General features: G+C 46.5%; 5 protein-coding genes across 5 annotated transcripts; 1 reads left to right on the top strand and 4 right to left on the bottom strand.

The window, feature by feature from the left end:
- Window positions 1–213: 213 nt before the first annotated feature.
- Window positions 214–1,976, bottom strand: FOMMEDRAFT_165850 (WD40 repeat-like protein). Its single transcript, XM_007263502.1, has 6 exons — window positions 1,863–1,976; window positions 1,739–1,799; window positions 1,437–1,682; window positions 997–1,371; window positions 497–918; window positions 214–429 (listed from the first exon to the last, which is right to left on the bottom strand). Exons 1-6 carry the CDS (start codon window positions 1,964–1,966, stop codon window positions 270–272), a joined length of 1,368 nt encoding a protein of 455 aa, XP_007263564.1. The 5' UTR covers window positions 1,967–1,976; the 3' UTR covers window positions 214–269.
- A 431-nt stretch (window positions 1,977–2,407) lies between these two features.
- FOMMEDRAFT_144982 (uncharacterized protein) lies at window positions 2,408–4,486 on the top strand. The gene is made up of 5 exons (XM_007263501.1): window positions 2,408–2,589; window positions 2,727–2,793; window positions 2,891–3,050; window positions 3,175–4,164; window positions 4,271–4,486. Exons 1-4 carry the CDS (start codon window positions 2,493–2,495, stop codon window positions 3,391–3,393), a joined length of 543 nt encoding a protein of 180 aa, XP_007263563.1. The 5' UTR covers window positions 2,408–2,492; the 3' UTR covers window positions 3,394–4,164; window positions 4,271–4,486.
- Window positions 4,487–7,259: 2,773 nt separating this feature from the next.
- FOMMEDRAFT_26345 (DnaJ-domain-containing protein) lies at window positions 7,260–9,181 on the bottom strand (the record flags this gene model as incomplete). The annotated part of the gene is made up of 12 exons (XM_007263500.1): window positions 7,260–7,409; window positions 7,678–7,913; window positions 7,982–8,014; window positions 8,081–8,128; window positions 8,259–8,279; window positions 8,338–8,367; window positions 8,433–8,494; window positions 8,527–8,599; window positions 8,699–8,731; window positions 8,794–8,887; window positions 8,942–9,004; window positions 9,065–9,181. The coding sequence occupies 12 exons, from the start codon at window positions 9,179–9,181 to the stop codon at window positions 7,260–7,262; spliced, it is 960 nt and encodes a 319-aa protein (XP_007263562.1).
- A 962-nt stretch (window positions 9,182–10,143) lies between these two features.
- On the bottom strand, window positions 10,144–13,086 carry FOMMEDRAFT_144981 (uncharacterized protein). The gene is made up of 4 exons (XM_007263499.1): window positions 13,051–13,086; window positions 12,363–12,617; window positions 10,617–12,303; window positions 10,144–10,547 (listed from the first exon to the last, which is right to left on the bottom strand). The coding sequence occupies exons 1-4, from the start codon at window positions 13,068–13,070 to the stop codon at window positions 10,437–10,439; spliced, it is 2,073 nt and encodes a 690-aa protein (XP_007263561.1). The 5' UTR covers window positions 13,071–13,086; the 3' UTR covers window positions 10,144–10,436.
- A 68-nt stretch (window positions 13,087–13,154) lies between these two features.
- On the bottom strand, window positions 13,155–15,761 carry FOMMEDRAFT_144980 (uncharacterized protein; the record flags this gene model as incomplete). Its single annotated transcript, XM_007263498.1, has 6 exons — window positions 15,681–15,761; window positions 15,535–15,608; window positions 15,461–15,496; window positions 15,149–15,299; window positions 14,036–15,092; window positions 13,155–13,842 (listed from the first exon to the last, which is right to left on the bottom strand). Coding segments are annotated over exons 5-6 (816 nt in total), but the record flags the coding sequence as incomplete, so codon positions are not given.
- Window positions 15,762–16,261: the final 500 nt, after the last annotated feature.

Genomic DNA, 16,261 nt, shown 5'->3' with positions numbered 1-16,261 from the left:
GATTATAAATTTTCTTAGATCATAGTATAATTAATTTATAGCTGTCTTTGAAGGAGCCTGGAAGTGTCGATTAACTAGGGCTGCTTGAGTTCATCTGCTAGGAATTTTGCATGAGGCATTGAGTAAGTCGTGCAGCTTAAGGAAGGATAAAGACCGGTGGTATCACATTACGTCACCAGTTGGTGATATAGCCATACTCCTCTGACTGAATATCGCTCACGAAGCAATGTATAAACTCGAGAAAACAAAGTAAAGCACTAAGATAATTCTTAACTCGTCCCACCATTCTCATCCATATCAACATCAGTCGCTTGAGGCCTCTCCTCAGCTTGTTCAACACTAATGTGCCCCGCGGGTCTCCATACGCCACCGACAGTCTGTTTCCAGAGACGAACGCGTCCGTCGTTCCCTGACGAGGATAAGACGGTCCTTTGTGTTTCATATAAGTTAGTATAGTTGAAGATGAAGAGCGATGAGGGACAATAAGGAAACGTACCCGGTAATGTTCCATTCGACGCGACCTACACTCGATTTATGGTCATCAAATTCCGCAACCAAACTCGCACTCCACTTCTCGTCCAAACTATCCACAGCCATATCCTCCTCCATCACCATCCCATTACTATGCATGCTAGCAGTAACAGAAGGCGGAGGAGGCCGGACTTTCCATATCCTCACGCGCCCGTCCCTCGATCCAGTCGCGATTAAATGGAACGAACGTCCGCAACTTGGTGCCCATGCTACACTTGTTACTGCATATGGAGTGTCATTGCTGCTTACGTTACTGCCACCCACGGCTGCGGCATAACCGCCTGAACGGGACGTGTTCCCTCGAGGGACGGCAGGGGCTGAAGTGGAGGGTGGAGGTGGTTCGAGGGCGAGGAGGGCGTGTGGTCGGTGGGATGAGAATTGGATGATCTGTTGCATATCTCCAGTTCAGTGACACTGTAAACCAAACCAAACACACAGGGTGTATTATATGACGGTTCGGCTTACTTTAACAACTCCAGAAACTCCGCACCCAACAGCAAGCACCTCTCCCCAATACTTATCCTTACACCAACTCAAACACCAACCACCATCCGCCTCGCGCAAGCCAACTCCAGGTCTCCCTGCACCATGTGCAGCACTCTGCTGTTGTTGAGCTGTCTGAAGTAAGTTAGAAACACTTGCGCTATCGAGCGCTATAGCTCCACTAGCGGAGGGTGTCGGTGTCCCTGGTGCGAGCGTTTGTGCAAGCGAGGGACCTCCGTGTGCGCTTCCGACTGAAAGGGAAGGAACGTCGACTTCATCGACGAGTTGCCATGAAGAGAGTGCGGGCTGCTCGACGCATTCGTAGGTTCGTAATTGATTATCTGAGGAAACTGCAGCCTATTCGCATCGGTTAGACTTTCTTTGCAGACAACTAAATTCATGACAAAATCTAAAGTACTCACAAGCTTTAATCCAAAATGGTGTGGAGAGAACTCAATAGCCCGAACGCTCCCCTTGGCCTCAAATAACACAGCTCGCTGCTCCCATTTCGTGTTTCCGCTTGATGCACCCGTACCCGACGCGTCGCTCACACTGTCAACATGTACCTGTTCCCAAACCTTTACAGTACCATCGAAGGAACAGGAAGCAATGACTGGACCGTATATTGGGTGCGCCCATGAGACTTTCGTTACTGTTGCGTCGTGGGCCTGAAGAGGATCTGGTATGTTTTATTGCTGATATGCTGGTGAGGTGTATGCCGCACCTTCCATTCATCCTCAAGGTTCCACTGTCCTGAAGACTCGTCTAGAGCCCATAACTTTATCCTGCGTTTCGAGAGAAGAGTTTAAATGAGTGATCTGGATGCACAATATATGCGGAGCACTAACCTCTGATCAAGACCACATGTTGCGAGATACAGTCCATAAAAGTCGTAGCAAGCGTCAGTGACCAGATCACTGTGCGCATTTTGAATGAGCGAGGTTTGTATCATAGCTGCTGTCACTTATGTCTCGTCGTCTGTATGACGAATAAAATACGACAGAGGGAAAGCGACTGCTAGATACTTAGATGCGGACAGAACCGCGACTGGCAAACGCGCGCGATGCGAAGAGAACGAGTCACGTGAAAGTCATCTCGCGTCATCTCGGCATCCTCCGAGAATTTCAACAAGGAGAGTGAGCAGCGCAGTGTCAAGCAGCGCTATGAACGCGTAAAAGAAGAATAGAACGCCGGTTACCATAAAAGCATCTATGACATTTGTGCTGTGTTATTTCTGGGTAAGATGACGGCGTGCTGCTACTGCCAAAAACGTCAGATCACGCTCGGCAAAACGACGGGGATAGAATAGCCGAGGGCGCATGGCCGACAAAAACTCAGTTGACAGTTCGCTTCTCTTTCCCAGAGGCATACGTGCTTGCTCCTTCTGTCCCGTCCCCTTATCCTCTCCTTTGTCCCGTCCTCTCGCTTGCTCGCCTTTTACTTCCGTTCATCCGTCTCTCGCCCTCAAGACGCCTGCCATGTTCGCTCGTACCGCGTTCGTCCTTGCTGCCCTCGCAGCCTCTGCCTCAGCCCAGCTTAAGATTCTCTCGCCTGGTGGTCCTAACCTCTGGTGGGGTATGTATTTCCTCATCCGTCATCCCAGTCTACTCTTCTACTTTTCACGTATACTAACCTCTTTACGCGTCATTTCACGACATTTCGCGATTTTTCCTTGTTCTCCTGACGATGGGGAAATCGTGTTTGCCACGCAGTTGCCAACTCACAGAATGTCATCGCGTGGAACTGTAAGGAGTCCCAGGTCCAGAACTTTACAATTCTGTACGTACTACGTGATCACATATCCCCACGCTATCTTTGTGGATTCTCATTTTATTTGTTGCTAACTTACTGACGCGCATCCCATTGACACTGACAGCCTGACCAACTCGAACCCAAATATCCTCGTCGCTCCCCAGGCCATCATCGCCGTCCAGCAGAACTTTGATTGTTCCAGGACGCTCACGACCCAACAGGCAAACTTGCAGGTCTCGACCGGCTACAAGCTCCAATTCGCGAATAGCATTAACAGTACACAGGTTCGTATTCCTTTCCTCGCTTCGCCTATTCCGTAATCTCTCGGGTTTTCCAACGCTCTCTTATACATGCCTTCTTCTGTCTTTCCTTGCATCATTGTATCTCATACTTCATTCATCCACACAGGTGTACGCCGAAAGTGACGAATTCGAAGTCAAAGCCCAAGGCTCCGCTTACCCAGACCCCTCCTCGACGCCCTCAGCAGACGATACTTCCACCTCATCTGGCAGTGCAACTGGCTCCGCCGCTGCTCCCTCTGGTTCAAATGCAGCTGTCGCTCAAATGAGCATGCCGGGTGCATTTGGTGTGTTGGCTGCGGGTGCTATGGCCATGCTGGCGATGTGAGAGCCGTACGGGAGAATCACGTTGGGTTACACGTGTTTGGCGTTTGTCTCCGACCCCTTTCTTGTTGATGGATGGGTTTGAAATGGTGGGATGTTAGGGAAAATATGGAGATGGAGTTACTTTGAAGCGGTTTGTACGCTGTTCTTGACCCGATTTTCGCTTCACTTTCTTCCTATTTTGGGTTTTCATCTTTGGACGAACAGACCATCGACTTTGTTGACTTTTTTTCTGTTCTTCTACATACAGCCTTATGCTTATTCACCTCCTCTTGGTTTTCTGCTTACCTTCCTGTTGTGAGACTATCGACAGACCCTCGACAAAATCGTGCAGATTGCCTTTGGACATTGTCTTTCTCTTCTCTTTACTTTTTGTGTACGTCTTCTTTGGTTGCATACGGACTTATCCTGTATGCAAACCGTGCCGCTCTTTTAATGAATGACATTCGTTAATTATGGTTTCCTTCTTTCTATCATAATGACACTTTGCTTCTATGCTTGCTCAATTTTACATTCTATACTGGTTTGGTTAGCTTCACCAAGATCAAGATCAAACGACGCCAAAGCGTTGTTCTTCGGGAATACCATTCCAGACGACAATAGGGATTTCGTATTTATTCTTCATCACCGCCTCGGTGAGAATACTTCCTCTGGCTCGGGGAGTAGAACTATACTCGTCAGTTTCGCCGAGGGAGTGCACAGCGTCCACGAAATGCTTCCCACAGCTTGGAAGACCTAGTTCGTCCCAGACAGCTAAAGAAGCTGCTTTGCGCTACTAAACATCACAATGCGTGAGCCTTATTCGATCATGACTGCAAAGTGAGGCAAAAGGAAAGAAGGGAAAGATTGAAGTTGGTGATGTTACGAAGATGCGAACAAACCTCTAGCATTGCCTGGCGAGCTTTAGGATACGAACGCTGGATGGCTTCAACTTCGAAAGCAAAGGTGACATCGAAATCCATGTCGCTGCTATCGCCTTCGTCGGGTGTTTTGTAGCTCGCTGAAGTGTCGCTCGATAACATCCCAGTTCCGTCGTCTGGAGAGCTCTTTAATTCTGAATACTGAGCCTGTCCATCCTTCAGCAAGTATGATTCGTCATCCGGCTGCTCCGCCTTGGTGTTGATCTGCCCATGAAGCAGATTCAACTTCAGATCGCTAGAAGGTGCAGCGGGTATGCCTTTCGAAAAGCCCAATCGCTTGATAGACCATTGCGAGGCGGGTTTGTTCACCTTCGGCGTTCCTACCCGCGCCTTCGGATCGTTCCCTCTAGTGGTAGGCGCCGTTGTTTTATCACTCTGCGCGTTCATCGTACCACTCGTCTGTGCCTGCGCATTTCTCGGCGGGGGAAGGTACGTTATAACCCTCTTCCTCCCCATCGACGTCGGTTCGTTCGTCACAGTCTTTGCAGCTAATGAAGGTAACGCAATAGGAAGTTTGAACCGTCCGGATTGCTTCATGGATTTTGCCTTTTCGACTTCCCTGGTGGAGGAGGAGGGTACTTGATGAGTCCGAGCTTTCTTGCGTTGTGGCAGCGTTGTCCAAGTATCTTCTTCATCTTGGTTTGCGAATGTAGAATATACGTCAGCTTTATGCGTTGAAGTAACCTCTTTTGGACGAGGACGATTGGCGTCAGTAGGATGAATTGAGTGAGCATGTCGGGAAGGCGGTGAGCGAGAGGAGTGATGTTGGTACGTAGATGGAGAAGAATGCCCTGGCGCGGGTTTACATTCACCAGGCTCCACGAGGTCATCGAATTCCAGATCAGCGCTTTCTGCTTTGACAAAATGGTGGTGGTTCGGTATGTGATTCCGCCCGGGGGCGTCATCTCCATGCCTAGTTATCAACTCATCACGTTGAGGCAATAGCTGGGCATCACCGAGGGAAGCATCAGGTCTTGTAGAACGCTTTAAACGATGAGAATCAATGGTCCAGTCACTAGGTTGAGGCTTGGGTGGCTCAAGACCGAGCGCCACACGTCCAGACGAATGCACGCTTCGGATTTGTTGTCGAATCGGAGAGGAGTACGAACGATGAGTGCTAGGTTGCATAAGTTGCCCTCGACACTGGGACGACTGGTATTTATCGTTGACGTTCAAGGGCGCATCCGCCATTTCTTGTTTCATATGAGTTGGTATTGTGCTTGAGAAAGTATCAGTGATAGTAGGTCTTGCTCTGGATGTATTGGAGCCAGGGCGTGGTGGTGAAGAGAATGGCCTTTGGAGCGGGCGAGTCAAAGAAGAAACAGGACGTAAAAAGGATTTTGTTGAATATATGCGTTCGGCTGACGTATTAACGAGCCAGTCAGATGTTATACGGAAAAGCAGGCTGCAAACAGTACCTGGCGATGGTAAACCCGTCCGAGTGTCATCATCAGCGAGGAACTTGTCAGCATATATTGGATTTGCTTCTTCAGGAGCATAAAGCTCATATTCAGCGTCAGGACAGTCCGAATACACCAGCTCAGTAGCCGTTAGATCAGCAGAGGGAATATCATGCGTAAATCCTTTAGTTCCTTCCGTATGTATATGCGAGTGATCAAGAATTCCATAGTCAAATGAGTCAGCGGCATAGGAGGAGTTAAACCTCGTGCTGTTAGCTGGAGCGAGTGCAAGTGGGCTTTCTTGAGAAGACTGAGTAGCCCGATGAATGTTAGCATCCACAAGCGTAGGAGAGACGTGTTCCTGTCCCGTGGTTAGGGTAGCTTGAGTTTGTGGTGAAGAGTGACCTCCAGCATGAACGATCGGCCAAGCGGCTCGAGAAGTGCTTGGAGACCTAGACGCATCGGGCTTTTGCAGAATAGCAGCGTTGACTGGCTGATGTGAGATCTTTCTAGTCGTATGGGGACTTGACTGAATGCGCTTGCTATCGACAGAAACTTTTGTGGCTTTGAGCTGCTGATTGCCCTGGCTGATTTTGCCTGCAGTGAAATAGTTCTCGATCGTCTTCGGTGTATCTTCCTTACTCCCACTTGTGCGTATGGCAGAGCGTGCTCGTGACCAGTCTCCGCCGTCAACAGGCTTCACAACCCGCACGAAGGTACCATTCTCGGCATGGTTGCAGTCATTATGGCCGGAAGCCAAGTTTGATCCCAAGCCTGAGGGACTAGGTGCGTTCTTCCGAGATGCAGCATTCACGCGCGCAATACTCCAAGGGTTCGCCCTAAACTGTGCGGTATCCTTCTCTGCGCGGGATGCGATGTCCAGCTCGCGTATCAAACGTACATCTTCCGTCTCAATCGTGAGTCCAATGTTTGCCGTTTCTCCTTCGTTGCTGTAAGATGCGTCACTCTTAATATTGGAATTGGAATTGGTGGCCCTCGGCTCTTCATCCTCGAGGTCACTGGAATCGGACGAGTCTGACTCGCAGCCTCCGAAAAGTGAGAAAGTCCATTGCAGATCAGGCTTTGATTTGGACTGCCTTGAGTCTTCTCCCCGTTTGCTGTTGGTCAGTAGAGTGCCAGGCATGGCTCGAAAGTGTTACGAGTGAAATGCACAGTGCGAAGGCAGGAGAAGACACAATTATCTAATACATCAAGTGACAAATCGTGGTGTTGGTCGAAAGTGAGATTATTTCAATATTTGTTGGCATTCGTCTACTTTCCTTGATTCATTCTGCATACTTTATCCAAATCACAAAAGAAGCGTATTTCCACTTGTGGTCTAGCAAGTTTAATATGGCCAACTATTTTATACAACCTGGTCTGTTCCGTAACACATAAATGATAAGACCCTCCAGATTGGTTCCGTATTCCAATAGGCAGTATCAACGCAGTAGTACTTAGCTTTATGAATAATTAATTACTCTATTCCATTACATCTTCAAGAGGTTTACTGTAGCTACCGTAATCGACTACAAATGGAAGTCTGTTCATCAGTCACGAATCCTCCTTCCCAAGCGGTAAATGTACTGGTCATCCCTGATATCAGATACAGGGGGAACTAGTTTGTGTTTTCTCATAGCTACCGTCCTTGGGTCGTCGTAATGGAACAAGGCGAGATCGTAGAATTCTGGGTCAAAGTGCTGTAATTGAGTGAGCATAGAGCGTCAAAGCTGCAGGCGCAGCAAAGAGGAAACTTCTTACAACAACTATTGTGTCGTGCCTTGTTGCTGGTAGGAAAGGAAAGATAGTGCCATCAACTCTAGAAGTTATATAAAGCATGTCTCCTCCATCACCTTCGTATTTTTTCGGTCTTTCATCCTCATACTTGCCCATAAGTACATGTTGGTCATTGAATGGTGTAGAATAAGGTAGTCCTTGAATATAGTCTGTGGCTACTCCGGAACTAACAAAAAGGCCAATGGAGTATTGTTTTCCCATTTCACTTGAGACGTATCTCCAGTGAGCCTTGTCCTGAACCTCGTAATAGAGGTGCGGATCTTTCTCTGGATTGGGTTTTCTAGCATGAGGCGGTGGTATTATTTTGTTATAACTGTCAAATGTACTTGATCTTTTCACACCCTGTATCTTTTCGGAAGGTTGTTCAGGGTGTGTTGAAGACCTTACAAATCTGTAGCCATCGGGATCTATCATTCACAGAATGATTAGCTGTAGTTTGCATTTACAATCCATGAGGCTATCAGGATTTACTCACGTTTCTTTTCTTCTCTAATATGACGCTTGGCATCTGATGTACATTATAACATAAACAAGTAAGACAAGGAATAGCATGAGACAGTAATCAAGGACTCACCACCCCAAGATGGCCTCGGTGCACTGCATTCATTACTATCATTAGGGTCTGGGATGTGTAAGAAGATAACTGAGAGTGTGTCTAAGAGGGAGAGAAGAGTACCGACTGTAGCCATAGGACCTCGCACCATCTTGTCTGGGTGGATCATCTGGGTTAGATGAGCTTGAATGATATTTACCATTCGTACGTCTTCTAGTACCTGAAATTTGTAGTTAAGTGATTCAGGTACGGAGATAAAGGATTTTATCAGAACTGACCTTTTGTGTGAGACGGGCGTGCCTTATCATCTGATGTTTTGTTGGTTAATCAATCCATGCTGCAAGTTATGAAAGAGATGGGAATAGCCACTCACAGCCGTATTCGGCCGGTCTTGGATTCCTATGACTAGTTCGTTTGTTTCTCAACGACGAGACACTACATGTTGTGCAGTATATCCGAGTACTTACTATGTATCAGCAGGATCTGGTGGACTGTACTTGTACCCCTGCTCCTGAGTTCGTGGCATAGTAGAGTGCTGCGCTGCCATATTATTCACATAAATGTCACAGGCATTTTTAATTGTTACAGAGGTTAATTGGATTAGAACAGACAACAACAATTAGTACAGACATTACTCACAATAATTGGTATTAGTTGCTCTAAACGAAGGCGCTGCAGGAATACATATTGTAAGGATGTGATACTACAGAAATCAGGTACAGTAAAGTATCAACCTGCTCTGTGCACTCCTAGCCTCATCCGACGGATTGCATCATCCACTTGAAAGCGCTTGTGTTCATCTTCTAAAGCCTCCCATGCCGTTTGGACCTACAATTAAATCAGTATGCATATACTGTTCTTGAAGTGTAGGACTAAATATACATCTTTGAACATTTCAGCAGCTTCCTTATTATCTGGATTTTTATCTGGGTGCCACTTTCTGGCCTGCAAGAGTCATAGCTACATAGTAAATATCTTGCAGTGAAATTTAGTAGGACTACAAACCAGTTTTTTCTGTGCATCTTTGATTTCATCTTGTGTCACCTTTGTGTCATTGAAACCTAATGCTTTATAAAATGCCATTGGATCAATTTTCAGTTGTTCCTCAAAATTGGCCTTCATCTCTGATATTTCTCTTTACAGGTCAGAAGCAATTAGATTGAGAATATTAGCAAGAGTTCTAGCTACTTTATACCTAGATACAATGCAAAGTAACAGATTGCATTTTCTCTAAGTTACTTAGGTGCAAAAAGTATGTAAATAGAATTTGAGTCTTAGACTGCAAAATAAGACTTTCTTGCTGAATAAAAAAATACATTATAGGATTTCAGTATTTGGGTATATATCTATTATATAGTATAAAATAATAGAAATAGAAATTATACTTAGCAATAACTATACAAAGTTTGTATGTATAACTGCATTCTGTATATTATTAGTAGTAGTATATACAATTAGATTACTTTATTTGCTATTACTTACTTTTTATACTCATATTTGCTTTGAGTTACAAGCAATTCTAATTACCATAAAAGAATTAGTTTACTATAAGTAAAAATAGATTAACAAAGTACACTATTATATATAGTATTATAAAACAAAGTATACATATATACTATTTGAAAAATTAGATATGTATGGAGAGAATAATTAGCAACAAGTTATAACTACAAGGTTTATTTTACTGTTAGTATATTTTGTTATTCTCAGTGTTTATTTTATTTTAGTTAGTAATCATAATGTTTAGAGTACAATACTAATATAAGTAGTATAAAGATTTAAAATAATTAGTTTCTAAATCAGACAACTATAACATATTGAACTTGCTCTAAAAGTCTAAAATAGATGCTTTAACTATGCATAAATAAATTGTTCAATGCTTTTGAAGCGACTTACTATATAAATCTTCATACCATAAATTTTCATGAAAACTAATAAATGAAAAATGCCTGTAGATTTGTTCTTTATTTACTATGTATCATTCTAGCATTTTTTATATATCTCGTTTTGATTATAGGCGAGTTGCAGAAAGCACGGAACTAGTGAATAACGTATTAGTCTCAGACAGAAGACCTACTTCTGGGATAGTACATGACAGGAAAGATTATATATAAATGAAGAGGCAGTTGTTAGAAAAATACGCCGAAAACACCAGTGCGTGCACACCGGGCACAAAGAACGAAAGGGTATATACAACGAAGGAAAACTAGCTGGTTAAGGGTCAAGTACTCTGACAAAGATCAATTTGTATATGAGGACTAAATAATGCGAGTTCTAAATGCATGCTGTGTGTGTACTTAGGGTTAATAAATGTCCTTCCGTCATGCCGCATAAAGGGTCGTGTATCCAAGCGAAAAGAAAGATTTAGTAAAAATATCTATATCCGCATTTCAGCCTGAGTGGGCGTGCGTTCATCCGACGTCTCTAATCCCGATGGTTGTGAGTAGTCTGAACTGGCGCTTGATGCGCTATCACGATTATGTACCAGCTAATTAGTAAATTAAAAATCAAATCCGTCAGTCAACTCCTTCGCAACGCGACTGAGAATGTTACTCACTGCACGAATCGGTCTCGAATAATCCTCGTGATCACGTAGGCCAACCGTGCTTGAACTTAACTGGTCGCGACGAATTTCTCTCAATCGGGCCGCAAGTCGTGGATCGAGCAGTCCAGTTAGCGCGCCATCAGGTGTCGGTAGAGGAGACGGTGTCGCAAGAATCGCAGGCAGACCTGTACCAGGTCCTGACGCACGCATCATCGCTGACGGTGCTGCGGGTGGCATTGTGAGCGTACCAGGCGGCTGTAAGCGGACGATCATTGATTGTACACGAGACGGTGGCCGGGCAGTGTCGGGAGACGAAGGTTGGAGAATAGTGCCAACAGCTGGAGCTGGAGTGAGTGGTCTGCTAGTCACTAGGCGTGAAACAGGAGAGGGTGGACGAGCTCTTCGCTCCAAACCTCCATCTAATAGCATCGCACTAGATGCTGACGCTCGTCGAAACCGTGTGCGCAAGCTCGTTGGTGTGAGTGATGCCGCACGCGCAAAGAATCCTCCGTCCGCGCTATTGCTCCTTCTCTTCGTTCGTACACGGCTCGCAATGCTGCCTTGGTGGCTTGCACTACTGCCTGAACCCGTACTTGTTCCAGCTTCATTTTCTCCGGAGGCCGTGGCACTGCCGTGACCCTGAGACGATGTAATTGCGGGATTACCATATCCATGTCCATGTCCACTGGACGAGAACTCCATGGAAGAGTTTGAGCGCATTCGACCAAACGTTCCCGTAGCAGGGTCATTTACAGGCGAGGGAGAGGACGGATGTGCCTCTTTCTCCTTTGACTTGTCGCTATCCATCACCAGCCATGCACTCGGCGGCAAGCTTCTGCGTTGATATGCAGTAGCAGAACTATTGCGCATGATGGCTGCACGTCGATCCTCTGTTAGCAGGCCTGGAGTATTATCCATACCATCGAGCGATAGATTCCGTGCGAATGGCCGCGTTCCGTCCGTGCGTGAATTCGAGCTGCTGGAGTGTTCTCTCTGCGTAGGAGAGGCTGGCCCAACAGGGAATAATGTACGAGCAGGACTAGTGAAGGTACCTGGGCTAATTGAAAGCGATGGTCGCTGTTGTCTTGGTGCACCGAAGGTCGATGATGCGGATCCAAGACCAGATGCCTCGAGAAGACTATGTAGACGTTCTCTACTATTCCGCCATTCAGGTATAGGAGTAATTCCTGTGACCTCTGTGCTGGCATCTCCACCTCTCATCCTTTCCACCGGAGCGTCAGAAACACTATTACGCGAAGCCTCCGTTGTCCAACCAGGTATTATCGGGATTCCAAGTCGGACGCTCGTTTCTCTCATTAGTCCACCTTCGAGACTGTTTGGACCATGGCTGGCACCTGAATGTGCACTTGCACTATGTGGAGCATCTAAGTCTGCATCCTCTCCCTCAAGCGGTGACGTTCTCATCGGAAATACAGAGCTATTACTCCTGCCTCGCGTGCCATATCCGTATGCAGCACCTGCTCCCAGTCCAACACTGGCCGTAAGCGAGCGCATCCCCGAGGACCCGCCCATACTAGAGCGACCAGTCGCCCCTCTGCCATTGACTGAATAATGTATGCTGTGGTGCAAGTCACGTCGCTGGCGCCGGCGATATGCGAAGAAAAGCCAGAGTGCTGCGGCAATAACGGCCAAGGACGAAAGGATCGCGATGGCTGCAATTGCTCCGCTCGGGAGAAGTCTGTACAGGTATCTTAAGTTCAAATTGTTTACCCTCATGATTAGCTTCGCCGCTCTTACCTTCGTTTCCCCGATGTGCCATTATTTAGACTTCCACTCGGTCCAACGAGCACAGAGGTAACTGTCGTAGGAGAACCAGACCGCAATGTGATAATAGTCGTGGTAATCGTCTCCAGGGACGAACTTGTCTCCCCATTACTGGTGATCGTGGCAGACGGAGTAATTACAGTCATACTAGCATGACGGCTCGATCGCGATACCGTGGTGACGCCGATGACGGAAATACTCGATGTCTCTGCCTGGGTAGTGATTGTTCTGAAGACGGTGTTAGTAGATACCGCGAAAGACTTAAATGGAGACAGGACAGTGGATTAATTCAAAATGCATTTATAAAATAAGCATCGAATTGGAGAAATAAACAGTTCGCGGTAGCGCTTCTAGACGACTCGGTTGCAGTGGATGCAAATGCTGATCCCGTCGCAAACGACGAAGTCGGATCACCTCTTTCGGTGAGGTAAATCAAGATAATGCCCCCGTTGCCGTTTGATAAAGACGAAGATTAAAATTTCCTGAAGACGGAAGATCTACCGTAAAAAGGAACGAAGATCTTCCAGACTTGGACAATGCCACTTCAGTGACATCTCCTTCCGGATACATGGTTCAGAAAAAAAATGAAAATGGAGTTGAAAAGCTCCGTGAGGAGGGAAGTAGGAAGGGCTTCAGAAGGACGATAAAGAAAATTACTGACGAGGCATTTGAGCTGGACATATCAGTCGTAGATTGCAGCGAGGTTGAGGACAAGGACGTAGATGAAGTCGAGGAGCTTCTAGGAATTGAAGTTGAATTAGATGTGGTTGTAGAGGAGGAAGTTGAGTTCGTCGAGATCGTCGAAGAAGTACTTGTATTTGAAGGCGGGGTCAGCGTAGGGATAGGAATCAGCGTGGAAGTAATGGAAGTCAATGTTCCAGCAGGAAAGGAGCCCGACCAGCTTGTGGGAAAACCGCTCGGTAAACCTATCGGAAGGCTCAACGAGTCGCTACTCGTTGAAAATGTCCCCGATTCCTGTGTCGAGTCGGCACCAGCATCCGATGAGCTTAGCGTGGGTACAGAAATGGAAGTGAGCGAAAACGAGGTCTGTGTATCGGGTCCCGAAGGATCCGGTGACGGAGTCGATAATACAGACGTCTCGGAAGATGTTGGAGATGTTGGAGAGGAAGGTGAGGAAGGAACGGTAACAGAGGTAGTGACAGTAATAGTGCGAGTAGGTCCCGTCGTTTCCGTTGAAAAGGTCTCTGAAGGAGCCTCGTTGAATTGTCGACGCGATATACAGGGGCTAGGGCAGGACGCGACTGGGAACAACGCCGCTAACGAAATCCCACTCGCAAGAGATTCATTAGTGACAGGTACGGCAATTGAATGCGGGGAGGGCACTTCCGTTACTATAGGTTCGTTAAAGGTCGTTGAAAATGCGGGTATTGTAACAGGGAGGGTATCAGTGGCTGTAGGGACAGAAGTGATTGATGATAGGCGGCAGCTATAGCTGATTAAATGAACATGGCGTCAGTACGTGCATTTAGATCTTATACAAGGGAGTAAGATGAAACAACAGATAGAAGCGGCATCGCTGACGATCTCACATCAGGACTTCAAGTGGGGCTGTTTCCCAGCTGAGAAAACGCCGCATTCGCTGCTCCACCTCTTGGAATGAAGCAAAAATAAGAAAAAGCACTCACAGAGAAAATCCTCCTGCAGCCTGCAAACTACGCGAGGTCCCATACAAGCCGATAGATGACTGAGTCTCTTGCAAAACCGTGTATGCATTTGCTGAAACTGCGAGAATTGAGGGTAGGGGAATGATCATGAACAACCTAGTGGAAGACGGTTGTAGGTGGACGAGCGCGGGAGCGCTCTACGTGCAGGGTAATTAGGTGAAGTAGGGGATAACGGCACGTATGAAATGATCTCAGCAGACGGAATGGAAATCGGAAATCGGCGTGTTCGAACGTTTGGAAGATATATTGCTAGATATCAAAGCGAACGAGGAAGGGCACGTGTAGTTCGGGTACCGGAAGAGCAATTGTATGGCAGCTGGCCTGAGAGAACGAGGCCGGATTAGCAGTGAAGACGATGTAATGACTGGAGAGCCTTGGCCAGCACAGGCAGAGGGTAAGGACGGTGGATAAGCACGGCGATGGTGGTGATGGCAAAGGAGGTCAGTGAGCGAGAGCAAGGCGAGCCGAACAAGGAAAAGAGGAACAGGAAGGGCGGGCCTGAAGAATGATGTCGGTGATAGAGAATAGAGACAGGATGATAGGGAGGCGTGATGTAGGAGAGCATGCACTAGTGCGACGCATCGAGCAATAAAGTGCCCCAGTGTGGAGTCAGGCGTGCTGTCAGTAGTACAGAGTAGGATGACCAGCTGCCCAGGCCAACAGACACAAGCAGTCCGCCCAGGCCACGTCGTTCTTTCCTTCGCAACCCTGCAAGCTGGCCGGGCGCAGGTGAATGGCCGTCAGAGAAAACGTCGGGGTTGCCGGAGACAAAGCCAGCCAAACCCTTGTGGCTCGAGTACTCGACACCAGCAAGGTTTAGCGACACGGTCATCGGCCCTTGTGTACGCGACACGAGAAAAAAATTCGACGTCGGCTTGTCCATATCAGGCAGCCGCCGATCTGTTTCATTCACCCATGGATCCTTCTTTCTTCGGCCATCCGCTTGTCGTAATCTCTCCTCGCGTATTGTTCGGATTTTCACAGACGCTGTCTTCCAACATATGCTCCCTCCAATACGCTCACTGACATATTCCATAGAAAGAGAACTCGAAAATGCGGCAAGCCTTGACGTACAGTGTTCATGCCTGAGCCGATAGAATCTTTAAAAATGAGCTCTAAATTTATTCTCCGTCCTGACTTCTCATTCTGATACAGTGCAAATAACAGCGCTGACTGGCAACCAGCGGCTTCTCCGGCTATTCCGTTTCGCCCACCCATCACAAGTCTTCAGTGTTAAGCTTTTCAGCGTCATCAACATACAGCAATCATTGACAACATCTGAGCAAATGCACAAGCAAACTGCCGGATGAAACAGGCACTCCTTCGTCAGAAGAGTGCCCATATGATTAGTTTAACATGCATGCGTGTCTTTCTTCAACCACTCACTGTGTTATTTTGCATCGATGTGGTATGATCCAAATACTGGGCCACGATTCTAGACTTTAGATTTGCACTCATACTCAGCCGTTTGCCCAATCAAGTACCCGGTGCCAACACATTTACGATACGGTCCTTTTGTCACCCACAAATTAAGCTTCGTTTCCATACATCCAACAGAACAAGCAGGATGTTGACATGATCTATATCCAGTAGTCAGGTAACTCACGTTCATTAATGATTGCTGGTGTGCAGTTTCTTCTCGAACTGATACGCTTTCTGAATCATATCGACTAACCAATCTGGGCATTCAGTTAACCTCTGTGCGGAGTGCTGTTCAGGCCAAAATCGTCTAAACTTTATTCTAATAATTTACAACGTTGTTTTATTACTGCTGTACTTAATAGATATAGCCTATCGCATCAGTCAGATTACTGTAAGTCCTGATGTGCTAGTCCTGATGCTTATGACGATGTTGGGTAATTCATGACTGAAATAGCCGAGCTGAATGTATTTTGTTATTATTATTATTATTTATATTTGCTACAATATAGAGTCCAAGAAAGCAACAATGAACATTGACAGGTTGCGAACCTTTGTTCCAGCTAATCCCTCGCCAACGTTATAGTAACTTTCATAACAATCTAACCATTTGAGTTTCTATTTCTCTTATTGTCTGCTTCAATATACTTAGCCTTGCAGCTACTAGACAAACCCAATCTAGTCATGATATCCATGTGCTTCATATTCGCACTTAGGCTTAGACATATCATAATGAACAATGTCAATATCCATTAATGATTCCGATTT

This window comes from Fomitiporia mediterranea (assembly GCF_000271605.1).
Source record: "Fomitiporia mediterranea MF3/22 unplaced genomic scaffold FOMMEscaffold_3, whole genome shotgun sequence".
In the NCBI taxonomy this organism is placed as follows: Eukaryota; Fungi; Basidiomycota; class Agaricomycetes; order Hymenochaetales; family Hymenochaetaceae; genus Fomitiporia; species Fomitiporia mediterranea.
This window is presented reverse-complemented; position numbering and strand designations above follow the sequence as displayed.

Bases quoted from the DNA above. Each gene is read 5' to 3' on its own strand.
- FOMMEDRAFT_165850 (XM_007263502.1), bottom strand. From the start codon at position 1,966: ATGATACAAACCTCGCTCATTCAAAATGCGCACAGTGATCTGGTCACT. The intron at 1,372-1,436 runs GTGAGTACTTTA...CGATGCGAATAG, and splicing joins ACCATTTTGGATTAAAGCTT to GCTGCAGTTTCCTCAGATAA. The intron at 430-496 runs GTACGTTTCCTT...TGAAACACAAAG, and splicing joins GTCGAATGGAACATTACCGG to GACCGTCTTATCCTCGTCAG.
- FOMMEDRAFT_144982 (XM_007263501.1), top strand. From the start codon at position 2,493: ATGTTCGCTCGTACCGCGTTCGTCCTTGCTGCCCTCGCAGCCTCTGCC. The intron at 2,590-2,726 runs GTATGTATTTCC...TTTGCCACGCAG, and splicing joins TGGTCCTAACCTCTGGTGGG to TTGCCAACTCACAGAATGTC. The intron at 2,794-2,890 runs GTACGTACTACG...TGACACTGACAG, and splicing joins GTCCAGAACTTTACAATTCT to CCTGACCAACTCGAACCCAA.
- FOMMEDRAFT_144981 (XM_007263499.1), bottom strand. From the start codon at position 13,070: ATGTCCAGCTCAAATGCCTC. The intron at 12,304-12,362 runs GTAAGAGCGGCG...ATACCTGTACAG, and splicing joins GGCACATCGGGGAAACGAAG to ACTTCTCCCGAGCGGAGCAA. The intron at 10,548-10,616 runs GTGAGTAACATT...TTTACTAATTAG, and splicing joins ATTCGAGACCGATTCGTGCA to CTGGTACATAATCGTGATAG.